At 42.8% G+C, this 18,702-nt stretch overlaps 1 protein-coding gene across 8 annotated transcripts in view; it reads right to left on the bottom strand.

The window, feature by feature from the left end:
- Window positions 1-18,702, bottom strand: part of SMOC1 (SPARC related modular calcium binding 1) — a 174,639-nt gene that overhangs the window by 101,022 nt on the left and 54,915 nt on the right. For all 8 annotated transcript variants that reach the window (XM_043549093.1, XM_043549091.1, XM_043549092.1 and 5 more), the window contains exons 2-3: window positions 18,070-18,241; window positions 12,393-12,505 (exon numbers count right to left, since the gene is read on the bottom strand). In XM_043549093.1, coding sequence (XP_043405028.1) covers window positions 12,393-12,505; window positions 18,070-18,241 — 285 coding nt within the window. The remainder of the gene's footprint in view (window positions 1-12,392; window positions 12,506-18,069; window positions 18,242-18,702) is intronic.

The following is an 18,702-nucleotide window of genomic DNA, read 5'->3' as shown; positions in this document are numbered from 1 at the left end:
ATGCATTGGCAACAAAATTGTTAGTTAAAGTTCCAGCCAGAATCTTCATTACTGGTGAGGACGTCGGAGTCAGATACAGCTGGACTTTCAGAACCCATCGTGAATCTGTCTAGCTGACAGCTGAACATTAAGTTATAAACCCCGAGCATATATGAGGATATGGAATGACTGAGGGGAAGAGACTGAACCCAACAAGGCCTTTACAGATTTTCAGAACTATGCTATGTACTACACATTAACTTTAAAAAAGGAAGCCTGCTCTTACCTGACAGTGATTAGGCAAGAGGAAGCAATTTCTATTCTTCGGGAGTAAGGGATATGCCATCTCCATTATGCCTTGACTGAAGAATGAAAAGCAGGAAGGATGCACCTAACAAAAATTGCTTTATCCCTGTTACCCAAATTAATTAAGAGTGGCTCCCCTATCTTCCTCCCCACCCCCTCACACCCCCCAGTACAATGTGTGAAATCAAACAGAAGCTAACACTCCAGCCACTGGCCCCATGAATAAATTCCTGCCCTTGTCAAATTCATTAGAATATGAAAACATTAAAACTGTAGTCACTGGCAGGCTCCTCTGCCTCTTAATTCTTGTCTGGAGAATGAAGCTATTGTTGAGATCTCTTCAGTACCACACTGGAGTTGCCAGAATGAGATTCTGAACCATTCCAAAAAATTTTTTAACAAGCTGGCTGGATCACCCCTTTACAATGGACTTGACAAAAAAGAGAATCAAGGGATTGTTTTCCATAAGATAAACTGGAAATGGGAAGGGAGTCAGTCGCATGTGCATGTGTGAAGTAGGTACTGGGGGCTGAACAGTAGTTTCGGGCTAGTTTCAACCCAGTCTTTTTGGGGTTAGGGAAAAGAGAAGTTTCTTAGAAGCAGCACTAGGGTGCCTAATATGGAGTTGGAACAGCTCAGAGCAACACTGCAGTACAACACACACCACACAACAATGTTCAGACTTCAGACAGGGCGTTTGATAGCTGCTTCATATCCAATAGCAGATTAGAAACAAAAAACAAAACATTTCCTGACTCCTTCAATAATAAAAGAGGGGCGGGGTAGAGGGGCAAGAAAAACATTCCTTTTACATTCAGAACAACATTTCCACAAGAAAAGAAAACTGCAGCCTTCAGAGCATGAGGCAGAGAATGTACAGTGGAGCCACTCTATACACGTGGTGTACACATGGTGCCAGGTCCAGTTTTATTCAGATGCAGCTAACAGATACTGTAAAAACAGCTATTAAGATGGCCTAAAGCAGCACTACTCAAAGTGGTGGTCTGCAGACCGGTGCCAGTCTGCAAGCCATCAGCTGCCGGTCTGCGCGCACGTTGGAGGTCCCCCACATCAGATAGCTTGAGGTCTTGAGATAGCACTGGTCTAAAGTGATTCATAGATTACTAAGGCCAGAAAGGAGCATTAGATCTAGTCTAACCTTCTGTATAATACGGGCCATATAACCTCAAAAAATTTCATCAAGACCATAACTTCTGTTTGAGCTATAGCATTCCTTTTAGAAAGGCATCCAGTCTCTATTTAAAGCCTTCAAGTGATGGAAAATCCACCACATCCTAGGTAAGTGGTTTCAATTGTTACTCACTTTAAAAACATTGCACCTGATTTCTGGTCTGATCATCATCAAGCTTCAGTTTCCCATCACTGGATCTCATTATGCCTTTTTCTGCTACATTAGAGAGCTACCTATCATTAGAAATCCTCCCCTATATACGTACTTGAAGACAGGTATCAAAATCACCTTTAACCTTCTCTTGGGTGAACAGAATAGATTGAACTCAAGTCTTTCACTAGGAGGCACGTGTGACTTATTCTTTACAGTAATGTTATAGAGATATGACTATGGCATAACTATGATGTATTTTATACAAGATGGTCATGTAAGATATCATTGAAAAGGTTATGATTCACTGAATAGGATTATCCTATTTGTATGCATATATCATTTTGGTATCTGAAGTTAGAAATCATGTCTATGCATCTATTTCAAATGCGTTTTCACCTGGGGAATGCCCACTAGACAGAATGCAATCAGTCTATATGGTTGGCTGTGAAGGGCCATTAGGAAGAACAATAGGCCTGATAAAATTCTTATCTCCCACTGGGGAGCTTTCCTGAGGACACTACAAACAGCCTCCGAGTCATGGCTGCTACGGCCCTACAGAGACATGTGACCAAGTCCCCTGGTACTGGACTCCATCATAGAATACTAGTGTTTTTCCACTGAAAGGGGTGAGAACTAAAACTGGGAGACAAAAGATTCCTGCCATATGCAAAAGCTATTTAAGGCAGGGGAGGGACATTGTGGTTCTTTTTCACTGACTCCCCGACCAAAGGAGATGCTTGGAAACACCTGAGAAACAAGGACGGAACTGGGGAAGAAGGGTTGAACCCAGGCTAGAGGGATTTCTAGCCTGTGAAAGGAATACCTGGAGTTTTAATCTGCAAGCAAGTGCAGCTTGCCTCCAAGAATCTCTGCAATCTGCCTAAAAACCTTTAGTGTGAGAATTTGCTATACATATCTAATTTCTTTAGTATATTACGCTTAGATTGCATTTATTTATTTTTTTGCTAGGTAATAGGCTTTGATCTGTTTGCTATACCTTATAATCACTTAAAATCTCTCTTTTGCAGTTAGTGTTTTTATTGTGTCTAAAAACCAGTGTGTGGAAATCCTGACACACAAAACTGTTGCATCTCTTCCTCCACATTGAGGGAAGGGGCGAATTTCATGAGCTTACACTGTATAGTTCCCTGTGCAGCACAAGGCAATATAATTTTGGGTTTACCCTTCAAAGGGGGTGTGCAATAAAGTAACTGGGCAGTTCCTTAGCTGAGCCTTCCCATGCAGAGCTGATCTCAGCATCTGTGTGAAGCTGCAGCTGAGTGTGTCTTTACTTGTAGGTGTGCTGGAAGGGGCTTGAGAGCCTGTCACAGCAGCATAGTCAAAGGGAGCCCAGGCTGGTGGGTCAGGTGGGCTCAGTGGTACCCCAGCTCCCACAGAAGTCACTGGGAGCAGAGGATACTCATTCAGTACTCTGCATGAGTTGATCACTATCTTGCAGAACTAGGCTGCAATATTTTGACATCCCTAGGGAAAAGGAATAAGATGGCACCCCCTTTTTGTAATATAACACCCTTCTAAGGAACAAGCAACATGCAGAAGTCCTGTCAGATTGGCTAGTTTGGTAGGAATAAAGTTACTGTGGGGGAACCCCGGTACAAAAAAAAAAAAGAGTTCTATCAAATCAGTCATATAGGAGAATGTTAGAATGTGAGCCTGCTTAACATGAGCAAAAGACATTCCTGACAATCAGCTTAACTCCCAAGCCTCAGGTCACTTAAATCTAGTGCTTCACATATGCTTTTCTTAAAGAGCACACTCTGTACCACAGCAGGGCTGGTAGACCACTGTGCCAGCAGTTGCTTCTTGGAATGAAGAAACTCCAAGTAAAGTAATGCACTGAAGAAAAAAAATGCTGCTCTTCTGGGATTGCTGTCAACCACACGAATGCCAACCTGTCAAGTAAAGGTGTCCAACTTGGACAGTGGACACAGGAAGGACAAAATGAGACATGCCATGAAAAGCCACACAGACATGTGCCCAAAGCAGCAATGAGATTAGTAGCGTTCACTTTAGTTTGTCTGTGATTGATTCTGTTTAAACCTCAACCACCTTTTCGGAAAGCCTGCTTGGAAAAAACTATGAAGAATGCAATTCTCCCTGAGCCCATGGCAACAAGCCCTATGGCACTAAACACAAAAAAAGTACAGATTACCCAGTACAGTCTGTATTTAGGAAGATCAGATCACAGCAGGTTAAATACAGCTTGAAAAGGAATGGCATTTATACAAAATATAGTACCACAAAAAAGGACATACTGGAAATAGAAACTACTTTAAAGTAACATACAACTTTGCCCAACATGAATTAATTCTCAGTCGCATGCAATTAAATCAAATATTGTGTTGCGAATAAAATTCGCCTTTCATCAGCCTGGTTGTACTACACTGGGTTAAGTGTTGACAGCTATTGTGATGGTGTCAAGGTTCCTTCCCCAGTCTGAACTCTAGGGTACAGATGTGGGGACTGCATGAAAGACCCCTTAAGCTTATTCTTACCAGCTTAGGTTAAAAACTTCCCCAAGGTACAAACTTTGCCTTGGGCTTGAACCGTATGCTGCCACCACCAAGCGTTTTAAACAAAGAACAGGGAAAGAGACCACTTGGAGACGACTTCCCCAGGAAAGGGTGTGTAGGGCTTGCGGGGGATATTTTGGGGGAAGGCTTGATAAGAATCCTCACGAATTGGTACTGGTGAACACAGACCCAAACCCTTGGATCTTAAGAACAATGAAAAAAAATCAGGTTCTTAAAAGAAGAATTTTAATTAAAGAAAAGGTAAAAATCACCTCTGTGAAATCAGGATGGTAAATACCTTACAGGGTCATCAGATTCAAAACAGAGAATCCCTCTAGGCAAAACCTTAAGTTACAAAAAGACACAAAAACAGGAATATACATTCCCTCCAGCACAGCTTATTTTACCAGCCATTAAACAAAAGAAAATTTAACATTTTCTAGCTAGATTACTTACTAACTTAACAAGAGTTGGAAGGCTTGCATTTCTGATCTGTTCCTGACAAAAGTATCACAGACAGACAGAGAGAGAGAGAGAACCCTTTGTTCCCTCCCCTTCCAGATTTGAAAGTATCTTGTCCCCTCATTGGTCATTTTGGGTCAGGTGCCAGTGAGGTTACCTTAGCTTCTTAACCCTTTACAGGTGAAAGCTTTGCCTCTGCCCAGGAGGGATTTTATAGCACTGTATACAGAAAGGTGGTTACCCTTCCCTTTATATTTATGACAGATGGGAAATAAATTTACCCACATGGAAGAGTTGAAATGGGAAGAGGTAGTTGTATTCCACTTCCAAGAGTAACTTACCACCACCCACTCATACCTGCAGTCACAGAATTCCTACTAACTCTACCCAATGCTACTTTATTATATGCACAAGCAGAGTAGGAAGTCAATTTGACAAAAATCTCTGGAGCGTTTTGAATTTAACAAGATCTTTGCAATGCTGTGACTGTCCCTAGGACTGAGAATCACCTTGTTACCCTGTCTCCAGCATGAGGTAGTCTTGCTTGAGCTTGGCTGGGCATCAGCTCCCTGATACCACCAGCCTGTTAGCCACTCAAATGTTCTCCTCTGAGCAATGCCAACCCTTACTTTGCCTTGTGGGTCAACAGTAGGTGTACCCCACTCCCCAAATCCATTTGAAACACTCCCCTGTAGTATCTAGCCTCTTATCCACTGAGCACCCACAGCAATACCAGGTCTCCTATCCCCAATGGACTAGTACATACCAGTTTGTACAAATCAACTAAGGAGCAGCACTTTGCTTAATATCACAGCACTTAGATATATTGAGAGTGAAAACAAGAATACAGTTATCAAAGACTGAAGATTCAAATAGTAAGAATATTAGAAACAAATGGTTACATATAAAAAAAATCTTAATATGCTTTCTGGAGACTAAACTTAACAAGTTCGCCTCCTGTCTAAAGTGTTTTATTTTACCCACTGTCTTCTGCAGCTTTTTTAAACAAGGCTGGTTCAGATCCCATATTCGTGAATTTGAACACACAGCTGGTCTATTTCCTAGGTGCAGGATGATGAGGTGTCTGTCTCAGATATATGCTGAAAGCTTGTCATCTTTGCACACAGCCAGGATAACCACTCATGGTTTGGTTTTTCCTGTGTGCGCCATCTCTGTTTACTTTGTATGTAAATGGGCATCCATTGTGTTTTGCTTATAAAGCTTAATTTACATGTCAGAGAGATACACATTACTTACCAGCTGTCTGGAGGAAAACTTGTTTTTCACCTTGTCTTGATACAAACTTTGAAATATTGTGTGTACACACACACACCCCGCAAAGAATTGTATGTACAGACACTAATATTAATGACCAATGTGACCCCGGCTTTTATTTAAGACCTCACATGACATCTTTGGTGACCTAGAATGTACAGACCAGAATCAGGATATTCATGAAACCTCCTTACCAGCTGCTATTAATGGGTTCTTGGGTCACAAACACACTTTAACTCCTATGTGCAAGCAAAGCTTCAAACACTGTGTGTAGAAAAAAGGAGTGCCAGTTCCAACACAAAGCAGCTCACTTATGGTAGCACCTAAAGCATCCAAACCAAGATCAGGCCCCATTGTGCTAGGCACTGTACAAACATAGCAAGACTGGCTCTGTGTGAAAGGTGACAATCTAAATTGGGAGGGTAAGCTAGGAGTGGGAGAAGGTGTATTACCCACATTTTACAGATTCAGAACGGAGGCACAGAGAAATTAAGTTCACACAGGAAGCCTGTTATAGGTATGGGGTTTAAACCCAGATCCAAATCCCAGTCAAGTACCTTAACCATAAGCAGTCTCCCCTTTCACTCTTGCCTTATTGTTAGTACACAGTACGTACAACCTCTTGCTGATTCCACTGTATGTTTTACCTCTGGGGCTCAGATAATTAGGAGGGATGAACTTTCTCCTCCCTCTATAGGGGGGAAGGGCCAGTCTAAATTTCATTGCTTACCTATAGTTCAACATTGTTTGTTGGAATGTGTGTATGTTCTGACTGTATAAATGACTATTGTTACTGTAACTGTACTCATGAAAGGACATAGGAATTGTGCAAGGTATGTCCTGGAGTAACTGGTCATCCTGACTTTACAGACAGAATTCTGGTTTGGTATTCAAGCTCAAAAGGAGAGTGTACAGGGCTCTGTCCTAGAGACCAGCAGCTCGCTCTTGGTGAGCAGAGACTCTGTCCAAGGGCCCTGTTTTGCTGGAGGTTCTGATTCCTGTGCGGAGCAATTCTCTGGTGCTGAACCAGACTGAAGTCACAGCAAGAGTGCAGAGCTGCTTTCAGGGAGGCCTCGCCTGGCTGGTGGTGGCAGCAACAGAGCTCACTGCCCAGCACCAGAGCAAGCAACTGCACCACTGTATGCCCTGGTAGTATGGACTTTTCTTGATCACAGCAGACAAGCAGAGGAGAGGCACTACCTGGTGCCCTCCTGATTACCACTGAGTCCAACTTGACCCCTGGGAGGAAAGTGATAGATAGATAGATGTTGGTTTTGTTCAAAGCAGCTCAGGTTTCTGACCTTGTGTGTTACACCTTCTCTTGTGATTAGAGATGGGTGAACCAGTTAGAACTAAAAGCTAGAATGACCTTGGTTAATTTGAGTTTCAGATGAATTTTCCACTTTCCTGACCATTAATTTTCCATTTTTAGTCCCTCTGCATCTGGGTTCCAAAGGGACCCAGGACCTTAAGTACTGAAATGCTATAAGAGATTGTTCCTTGCTCTCAGACATGTGTCCAAAAATCTGGAGAGTTTGTGACTGAACCTCTGAATGTTATGGTGGGTTCATTCACCTCTGGTTGTAATGCCCTGGACTCTGGAGAGGAAACAAAGGGTTTTTGTCTGAAAGATGAGCCCAGAACATCAGAGAAGATGTTTTGAAGCTCTTTGTGGCAACTGTAATGAATACAAGTCATCTGAACCCACTCTGTCCTCCCTGTAACAGTGCTTCTGAGAACAATCGAAGAAATCCCTTGAAGTCTCAGTTGCCTCCTTCCCAGCAAACCACACTTCTCTCAGACATGAGTAAGGAGGATTGCCCAGTGGTTAGGGCACTAGCCCAGGACTTTGGAGAAGTAGGAGAACACAGCAATGGCTTAAGCAAGCAAGGCATAGAGCAGTTGTATCCTATGTGTAATCTTCCTTCACATAGCTCTGAAAAGGCAGCTCAATCCTGGTCTGCAGCAGCCTCTACTATCTCACTCCTGGGTCCCTCCTGCACCTCTATCAATATACCCCTATATTCCATATTATCACTGCGACCCAGGGACCTCTTGATGCCAGAGGGCACAGGGGTACATCAGAGTTAGAGATCCCCTGGGTCTCTCGTTTATCTACTAGTCTGCCAAAGAAAGGCTTTCATTAGAGACTTGTGACAAAGTCACACTTATCTGGGGGAAACACGTGAAGAGTTATGTATATATACACTAAAATTATAAGTTATGTACACACACCCACCCCTACCTAAAAATGGTTATGTAGGTCTGTGAGTTAAGGCAAGTCACCGAAGGTTAGATGTAATACTGTATTACAATTAACATCCTTATAGAGGGGAAAACACCAAGAACATCACAGGCAGAAATCCTGCCAGATGATCAGTGGGGCCACTGGATAATCAAGGTGGTGAAGGAGCACTCCAGGAAGATAAGACGAGACCATTGCTGAGAAGCTCAGTGAATTCTTTGCATCTGTCTTCACTGCAGAGAATGTGAGGGAAATTCCCAGACCTGAGTCATTCTTGTTAGGTGACAAATCTGAGGAACTGTTCCAGATTGAGGTGTCAGTAGAGGCACTTTTGGAATAAACTGATTAAGCAAACGGTGATAAATCACCAGGACCAGATTATATTCACCCAAAAGTTCTGAAGAATTTAAATATGAAATTGCAGAACTATTAAGTGTGGTACGTAAACTATCACTTAAATCAGCTTCTGTACTAGATGACTGGAGGATAGCTAATGTGATGCCAATTTTTAAAAAAAACGCTCCAGAAGCGATCCTGGCAATTACAGGTGGGTAAGCCTAACTTCAGCACCAGGCAAATTGGTTGAAACTATAATAAAGAACAGAACTATCAGACAAATAAATGAATGATTTGTTGGGGAAGATTCAAAATGGCTTTTATAACAGGAAATCATGCCTTGCCAATCTACTAGAATTCTTTGAGAGGGTCAAACAAACATGTGGACAAGGGTGATCCAATGGATGTAGCATACTTGGATTTTCAGAAAGCCTTTGACAACGTCCCTCACCAAAGGCTCTTAAGTAAGCAGTCATGAAGTAAGAGGGAAGGCCCTCTCCTGCATCAGTAACTGGATAAAAGACAGGAAACAAAAGGTAGGAATAAGTGGTCAGTTTTCAGAACGGAGAGAGGTAAATAGTGGTATCCTTCAGAGATACCAGGGATCTGAGACAAGCGCTGTTCAAGATTTTCATAAGAGATCTGGGAAAAGAGGTAAACAATGAGGTGGTGTAATTTGCAGAGGATACAAAACTACTCAAGATAGTTAAGTCCAGAGCAGACTGAAGAGTTACAAAGGGATCTCACAAAACTGCGTGACCAGGCAACTGAAATTAAATGTTGATAAATATGAAGTAATGCACAGTGAAAAACAATCCCAACTATAAATATAAAATGGAGTCTAAATTAGCTGTTACTACTCAAGAAAGATCTTTGAGTCATTGTGGACAGTTCTCTGAAAACATCTGGTCAATGTGCAGCAGCAGTCAAAAGAGTTAATGTTAGGAACCATTAGGAAAGGGATAGACAAGACAGTAACTATAATGCCATTATATAAATCCATGGTACACCCACATCTTGAATACAGCATGCAGTTCTGGTCATCTTATCTTAAAGAGAGAAAAAACAAAAACCCCACACACAAACCCAAACCACCACCACCATCATGTTGGAAATGAAACAGATACAGAGAAGAGAAACAAAAAATGAAGGGTATGGAGCAGCTTCCATGTGAGGAGAGATTAAAAAGACTGGGACTGTTCAGCTTGGAAAAGAAACTAAAGCGGGATATGCTAGAGATCTATAAAAATCATGACTGGTGTGGAGAAAGTAAAGAAGGAAGTGTTATTTACTCCTTCTCATAACAAAGAACCAAGGGTCATCCAATGAAATTAATAGCAGGTTTAAAAACATAAGGAAGTACTTCTTCACACAATTTAGTCATCCTGTGGAACTTGTTGCCAGGGGATGTTGAGAAGGCCAAAGTTTAACTGGGTTCAAAAAAGAATTGGATAAGTTCATGAAGGACAGGTCAACCAATGGCTATTAGCCAAGATGAACAGGAGTGGGCCACGAAAGCTTATGCTCTAATAAATTTGTTAGTCTAAGGTGCCACAAGTACTCCTGTTCTTTTGTGGATACAGACTAACACGGCTGCTACTCTGAAACCTGTATTAGCCAAGATGGTCAGGGATCCAACCCCATGCTCTGGGTGTCCTAAGCCTCCAGCTGCGAGAAGCTGGGAGTGGACCAAAGGAGATTGATCACTCAGTAATTGCCCTGTTCTGTTCATTCCCTCTGAAACATCTGGCATTGGCCATTGTTGGAAGAAAGGATACTGGACTAGCCAGACCATTGGTCTGTCCCAGTATGGCCATTCCTATGTTTGGGACCTAGTACAATGAATGCTGTACAATGAATGCTGAAGCAGCTCATTCAAGACCTCTCCAGTGACCATCACCAACATACTTAATAAAACTCAGTTTGAGAAGAAAGGACTGTCCATCATCAGATCTCTAATTCCAGCAGTTAGGGCAGAAATTCCATCCCATCCTCTGATGTTTTAATCTCTAAATGTTGAAGCACAATTTATGGGAGACATGCTGAAATTCAGCTCCAGAAAGAAAGAGGGGGAACCAACAGACTTCACTGTGGTACATTTAATTAGCCCACTGTGCTAGGTTTCATAAATATCCCACACCAACATCAGTATAGTCCACATACCCCTGCACAAGACCAAATCTTAATGATTGTCTGAAAGAGTGATGAGATGGGAAGAAACACCTGCCATTTCACCCCACGCTCCATTTCCCATCTTTCCCAGAATTAAGGCACACGTTATACACAAATAGGAGGTTGCCTCAGCAAACTGTTTAGGAAAAGAGGATGAAAAAATAAAAACATTCATACCAGGATGATGGCAGGATGAATAAGACTGCACCCACTTTAAGGTAGAAAAATGCAACAGACATGGAGACAGGTGAAGATGGGGGGGGAAATAAAATTAGGGGAAATTACTGACTTTGTATCTTTAAGGATTTCATCATTGTGGAGGGCAGAGGGAGGAATGGAGACTGCAAGGAGAATCCTTCTTTTCCCTTTCCCCAATGCATCCCAGATTGTTTGAACTGTCCCAAAACTCTCCATCTCATCATTTTGAAGCCAACATTAAAGAGTACTTAGACTTTTCATGTACAGAAGCACTTTATACATAGGGATTTGAGGAGTAATTCATTCACTATATAGCAGGGAAATTCTATCACAATTTTACCCATGGGGAAACTAATGCAGAGAGGTTGTGCAACTTGGGCAAGGTCACAAAGGCAGGATTAGAGCCTCCAATGGCTGGCTTAGAGCCCTATGCCAAGTCCAATAGACTATTCACCTCTCCCATTTATCCAGCTTCAGGAGAAAACTGCTCATGGCTCCTTTTTACCTCCCTAGCCACTAGTGTGCCACACAGGCCCCATGAGTGACCACTGCAGCAGCCACTCCAGGCACTGGCATGCAAGAGAGCTGAGCATCAAGACTAAATTTCTTTTACCCTTTTAGTCTCCCCAAACCACTCTTCCTCTGAAAATCCACACTACAGCAGCCTTCCCTCTGGTTAAGGGCAACTGTTTGGAATGGCAATGGAAGCTGGTAGCAACACTCCCTGCTCAACCATTTGGGAAGGTCACTCTTTGAAACTGCGAATGAGTTGTTACCAAACGCATTTCATATAAACCTGAAGGTTATCAAGCTTTTAGTAAGAAGCAGGTGCTCTCCCAAGCCAATTTTCCTTTTGCCTATTAGACAATCTGCAATTCCAGCACACAGGTCTAGCAAGAGGAGACTATCCCATATTTGGAGGCTCGAGGCATCATTACTGGATAGGCCTGTTCCCACAACCCCCAAAGGAAGACAACATTGGGAATCCTACCACCATTTTTAAGTCCCACGTGATCTAGAATTTTAAAGCAATAAGGAGGGGTTAGTCCTTATGGGTGAGTTTTTTTCAAGTGAATATAGGGACAATGAAGATGCTGAGTTGACAGCTCTGGAGACTAGCCCTCTTTTGCCAGAACAGACGCAGTATGACCAGCAGCAGAGGAAGCTTGTCCCACACTGTCCGGTCAATAACCCTCAACCCTGACCTGGAGGAAGGACCATAGAGCTCAGCCTCACAGCACATTAAATCCCAGTACAGACCAAGGACTTAACAAGGGAGCTAATTAATGCAAGTCATGGTGAAGGTGGATGCTGATGCATAGGCTTGTCCTTTAGGTACAGGAGTGACCAACACCATGTTTTGCACAGGCCAAACAGCTATCAACTAGCAAGGACTTTTGATCTCCAAGTCAGTGCGGGTGATTGCCCACCACTGTATATTTTTACCACCTTGTCATCATTTCCCTTTGGTCAGATACTAGTAGAGAATTCCTTCCAGCCAGAGAAAACCACAACAGACATAGGCTGACTGAAGTCTTACTTGTGTGAATGATCCATCCTCATTGCATTCTGGAATGAAGACCGCTTCCTGGGGTTTCTTGGCCTGTTCCAGTGCCTGAGCCCTCTCTAATCGACACTTACTTTGGCCAGCATCTGCAAAGGGAACCAAAAATCCACTCATTTTAAGTATCAATTGGCTTCCCAGAAGATAGCTAGAGGCTACATTCAGCAGTGCAAAGATGCAATGGGAAGCCATGTAGTAAGACTGGTTTTCCTGCCATCTTTATCTGTACATTAGAAATACAATTATTAGGCAATTTAATATCTCCTGGAAGGAAGATCCAGGAGCTCAAAGTAACAGCCACTGCACACTTTTATAAGCAGTGGCAAATTTTATGGGCAACAATGTTTGGCTACATTCACCCCTGGGGGACATTGGCCTCAACTAATGAATGCCAAAGTCAAGGTCTGCAGTGGTTGAAGGTCCACCAGAGTCGGCAGAGGAGTGGAAGACCCTCCTAACCACTTCTCTCTCTGGATGGTCTTGAGCTAACCAGCACAGGCCCAGTATCAGGCAATGCTGGCAGCAGAAGGGATGTAACCACAGCTGCAGAGGGGGTGTTCCAATTGCATGCATCCCCCTGGCAGCTTTGACAGTAAGACCAACACAGCACTAGCGGCCAATTGAAGTTGCCCTCCTTCATAAGAGCCCCTCAGGCAAAGATGTGCTATCACCAGCTTCCTTTCCTAAGGGGTGACTCCTGCATTAAGTACAATCTGGTTGGAGGATGGGGTGCAATATTCCCCTTCTGCATCAGGTGTAAGTCAATCAACCTGTTGCTAAGGAAAGTGTCACAGGGGGAGCTGGGCCTATGAGGGGTTAAGGCCTCAACTCTGGCTGGTACTTGAATCAGGTGATGGCAGCATTTGGAACCTCAACCCCTCATAGGCCCATCTTATCCTGTCACAAAGGGCAAACAAATATACTTGATAAGCCTTAAGCGGATCACCTGCAGGGTCACAAAGAAAACTTCCCTCTGCCCTGCGAAGGCACAGTATTACGTTAGCATTTACATTTATTTAAAAAACAAACACGCTCTTACAATGCTGCTGGTAGGTGTTTGGAAGAGAACTGAAAACTGCAACTTCTTACTCAACATATCTGTTCTGCAGAGCCAGATCGGCCACCCTTATGCATAAGGAGTAGCACTTCCCGCACCCTGGATCCTGATTTCCAGGATGCTTCTTAGGGAAAGGATGGCAGGATCTGATCCTCTACTTGATATCTGTATTACAGAAGTGCTGCAAAGCCAGGTGATCAGGATTGGGGCTCCATTGTACTAAACACTGTATAAATGTACAGAAGAGAATCTCCACAGCAATGAGTTTACAATCCAAGTCTAAGACCCCACCGAACAAATGGGTATAGCATATATGCATGCATACAGAAGGGAGTGCAATTGGATGGGTGGGGTAACAGTTATACAAATACTGTTTTCAAACATAGCTAGTCTATGTAGTGATATTAAGATACAGTCTCTTGCGAACCCTGGGATAGCCATGCCAGTATCCAGAAAAAAAAAAAAAGACTAACCATCCCTGGCCAGAATGACAGTTGGGGCAGGTCTTTTCACACCAGCACTTCTCACTGGAGTTCTGGTATATTCAGGTCTCAGATCTCCCAGGACCCTGCTCTGGAGAGTTCCCTGACTGATGTTTGTACCTCTAGATGTGTTCAGAAATACTTGATTTCTGATCAGAGTTTAAGGCTTGTGTCAAGTAACAAAATGGAGAAAGTTCTCAGAACCAGCACTTCTACTCAATTTAAACACTCTGCAGTCAGCCAATTCTGCACACCCTGTGCATCCTCATGGGAGTCACTGAGCAAACATAGAACTTGCTCCAATGTGGTTTAAGGAACTGATCTCCAGTATATTAAAATCTCTGCAAGATCTTGCAATGTTGCTGGCTCTCATTTCACTAATGTTTGTCCTCCATCCCTGCAATGTTTTTTGGAGGCAGTATTGCTGATCTGTGGTGTGAGCTCATGAACTCAAATGCCTGTTGATTGACAAACATTTAACAAGCATTTAGAGAGTAGTTTAAGCACTGCCATACCATCTAGAATTGTTTTCTAGTCAGCTCTCATCAGTAAGGCAACATTTGCCTTGGATGCTATGTTGTGAATGGTTTTAAAATACCCAGTACTTTCAATCCCCACCACCCCCATACAAATGGCAAAGTAAGAAATGAGGGGTATATGATAACAGGCAGTGAAACAATTTCAATGAGCATTTCAGTAGCTTGGGAACTAATGGGGAGCAAGAGCTCAGCAACAACACTGCAGCTCAGTGAGAGCTACCACTCATCAAGGAATTGGAAGATTGCTCCCTTTTTAAAAATGTAGAGAGTTAAGTTGGACTTAAAGGGGTCAGCTCTGGTATGACAACTATTATGTTCACATCAGTTTACTGTTTGCACAAGCACAATTCTAGTCATCTGCACATAAATAGTAAATTATTTAGGGTACAGAATGCCTGTAACATTTGATTCTTTGTTTTTGGACCTTTCACCACTATGGAAATTGGACATAAAATTGCCATGACCACTTTAGTCAGGAGGGTATGCGGATGGGACATGACCAAGGAACATCTTTGCAATGCAGAAGTGGCAATGGCGGCTCAGCAGGCAGCGCTCTGAGTCAGTGTGGTGAGTTCAGTGCCCCAGCACAGCATCAGAGTGCTCTGCTGTGACAGGTGCCTTCTTCTGAAGGGAACATAAAGCCAATGTATACAACTTGCAAAGATTACCGGGTCTTCAACAGATGCAGGAGTAAGGGCATTAGCCTAGTATCTGGGAGAGATTCCAGATGTGGGTTATGACATCCTGCCTGATTAAATACCACCTGCAGTTTCAACAGGACACAGTATTCTTCATTTCCTGTCCTAGATTGTTTAGTGCTGTTGCATACCATAAAATAGCTGTCATATTCCATCCTACAGGTGACTATTCCAGTGATGGGTGAAAGGACACCTAGAGTTTACTATATTTTGCAATACATTTTAGTTTGACTTCTGAATGGAAGGTGCTGTCATTCTTCCATAGCAAGAGGGCACTATTCATACCTTTTGTGACTGGGAATGGTTTTTATCCTGCTCTTACATACAGGTAGCTGATGTAGCAATATTACACAGCAATGCACACCTCAGTCTCTTACAGGCACCATTATTCATGAAGGATGATCTTTATGCACCATTAGATAAGTTTCTAATTTGACAATAAAGAACGTTAAAGTAAATTACAGCAGAACACGGCAAGAAAGGCTCTAGCATAGCAGAGTTAAATTTGAATCCAATGGCAGAGGACATTCCCCTTTATTTACTTCAGTGTAATTAGAAGTGCCTGTCTAAAAGTCTAAACCACCATGGAACCCGGGGCGGGGGCTACAGACTATGTCTAAGGGGTTTGTGAAAGGTTGTCATTACCACAGACCAGGTATTCAACCTGTAGTCCACAGACCCCTGGAGGTCTGCAGACTAGGTCTAAGATTTCCAAAGGGGTCCGCACCTCCATTTGAAATTTTTTTGAGGTTCTCAAGTGAAAAAAGGTTGAAAACCACTGGTCTAGACTCTTGTGCAGTCTTTATAGACACAAAGACAAGTTTCATCTGTGACCTGCAGCATGATAGGCTGTGCAATTAGCTATTGAACAGTTTTCCATTGGAATATGCTGATTAAATTGAAACGTTTCACAGGAACATATGGATTTTGTCAAAGTATGTGGGAAGTCACCACATTTCCTTTCTAGAAGATAGAAAATTAAAAAGTTTAAATGAAATGTTTCAACTATACTTAGAAAAATAGAACAAATCAACACATTTCAACTTTATCAGAAACACATTTTCAGAATATTTTGTTTCAGGAGAACTCCTGTGATTGACTTTTCATCCAGAGCCTGGGGGGGGGGGGGGGGCGGTGCGACAAAAAAAGCGAAAGTTTCAAGATCTTGGAATTCCCTGTGGGACGAAAATTCTAAATAGTTCTATTATTGACTGTGTCAAACTGAAGCTGTTTGGGATGAAATTTTCCATGCTGAGTGTCTGCCTCCAGCTACTTTTTGGGGGGTGGGGTGGGGGTGAAGTTTCAGCAAAAACCTTTCAGCCATTTCTGAGAATGAGATTGGGGGAGAAAAAAAAAAAAAAAAACACACACACACACACTTTTGCCCATGTTATTACCGACCCATTTAATTGCCAGCCTCTAGCACTTCTGTGCTTTGGATCAGTTGTGTGTAGGATCCCTGCCTCATTTGTTGCAGAAGTTGGCAGGTAATAGTGAAAGAGGGAGGGGCTTGCAGGAAGAGGAAGGATGCTTTCATGGCTAAGGTAATTGAACATTGTCCTGAAGAACTGAATTCTATCCCTGCCTCTGCCACAGAGTTCTTATGTGATGCTGGCCAAGTCACAAATCAGGACTTCCCACAGGTGGCCTCTAAAAATTGTGCTACTTGTGTTCTGGGTGCCCAACCTGAGACACCCCGGGTCGGATTTGCAGAAGTACTGAGTGCTCACAGCTGCAACTGAAGTCAAAGGGAGCTACACTTTCAACATATGAAGTGCTATTTATAGAACAGCAAGTATTCTGAAAAAATCAAGTTCTAGGCATCTCAAATTGGACACTCAAAATGAGTTTAAGCCTTTGACTTAGTGTGTCTGCACATCACCTCCCCATTTGTAAAGTCAAGATAGTAGCAGTCTCATCTCACAGTGGCGTTGTGAAGAGTAATGTTTGAAGAACTAAAATAGGAGTACCACCACAGAAACAAAATACCCATAAGGAAATTAATTCTAAAATCCATGCAGCATTTGGCTAGTAAGTAATGCAGGGGCCCACTCTGAGGATATGACCAGAGGGAAATTCAGAGTTTCCACCCCACAGGAAATTCCAATATTGGTTTTCTGTATACCAAGGGGAAAACAAAATTTTAAAATATTTGCAGTCTATCTTCTGATGTGACAGGTTGTCGTCTCTCAGCTCTGGATGGCAAGGAGGACCCAATAAGTTCTCATTCATAGCAAGCAGTGGCTGCACGAGGATCTCATCTACAGTTACTTCATTTCTAAAAAAAGTTACCATTGTGCTTGAATGTCTCCACACTATTGCAGGCTGCGTGTCCTAAGTCAAAGATTGGCTGAATTGTTAACCAAATCTTGGCCATACTAGCAAATCCAAACAAACCTCTGTTCCAGTGACCAAAAAAAATTGACAGTGCTCCCAGTTGAATGCCTCTGACAGTAGATGACCCAAGAAAGTTACCAGTCTTTCAGCTGAAAACATGGGGAGGAACCTTTGAATATGGCAAGATATGAGAGTGTACTGCTGGCGGCTGGGGGGGGCGGCGGCGTGGCAAACCCATTTGCGGGGGGAGAAGGAGGGGAGGCTGATCCTGTGTTCTCTGTGTACCCAAACTCACAGCTCAATGGACACTTATTGGTCCCTTGATCAGCAGTATTCCCTACTTCCTCTGTAGTCAAAAATCATCCCTTCCTCCATCCACTTACGGGCCAGATTTAGATACTATACTCAGCTGAGTATAGTATTTCAATGGGTTACTCATGGAGTAAGGTACTATTTAACATAAGCATGCCAGAATCCAGCCTTAGAGTAAATAGGACTCCCGCCCCCACCTCAAAAATAACCAGTTTGTGATTCACTTACCTTTGCATCTGCCTCGATGCACTACACTCAGACCTGAGTCCCTGCATTTGGCTCTCTGGTAGTCACACATTGACTCGTAAGTCCTGCCATCTGAGGCGCAGAGGGGTTTCGACTGGGACCTGGAGCAGTGGAGGTTACATTGTGGGTCTCTGTCACGGTCGCTTATTAAAAACTGAAGGAGGTGAAAAAAGTGGGGGAGAAGAGACAAAAATGTTTGTTTTGGTTTTTAAGTCAGCCCAGATACTTTTTGAAGATAGAGATAAATGAAGCAGTTTAAATTCTTGACCTCCATCTAGATTTTCACCAGAAGATTGAGTTGATTTAAAATGTATTTTATTTTGAAAGGAACCACCATTCACCAATTTTCTTTAAACAATACCACCACTCAGTGTGCAGCCTCTGGAAGAGTGGGCGTAAAGGTGCAAAGCCAACAACAAAGCCAACACAGGAAGTGCTGTACTGAATGGATCTGTGATCAGTCTAGTCAGTATCCTGTTGCTAACAGTGGCCAACACCACATGCTCCATCCAAAGGTGTAAGAAACACTGCAGGAGGCAAAGGTGGGCTAATCTGTACAGATATTGATTTAAGTCCTGAAATCGAAATAGAATTATGGAAAAAGTAGCACTGGAA

Source organism: Chelonia mydas, chromosome 6 (assembly GCF_015237465.2).
Source record: "Chelonia mydas isolate rCheMyd1 chromosome 6, rCheMyd1.pri.v2, whole genome shotgun sequence".
In the NCBI taxonomy this organism is placed as follows: Eukaryota; Metazoa; Chordata; order Testudines; family Cheloniidae; genus Chelonia; species Chelonia mydas.
The sequence above is the reverse complement of the archived record's forward strand: the minus strand, read 5'-3'. Positions and strand labels throughout refer to the sequence as shown.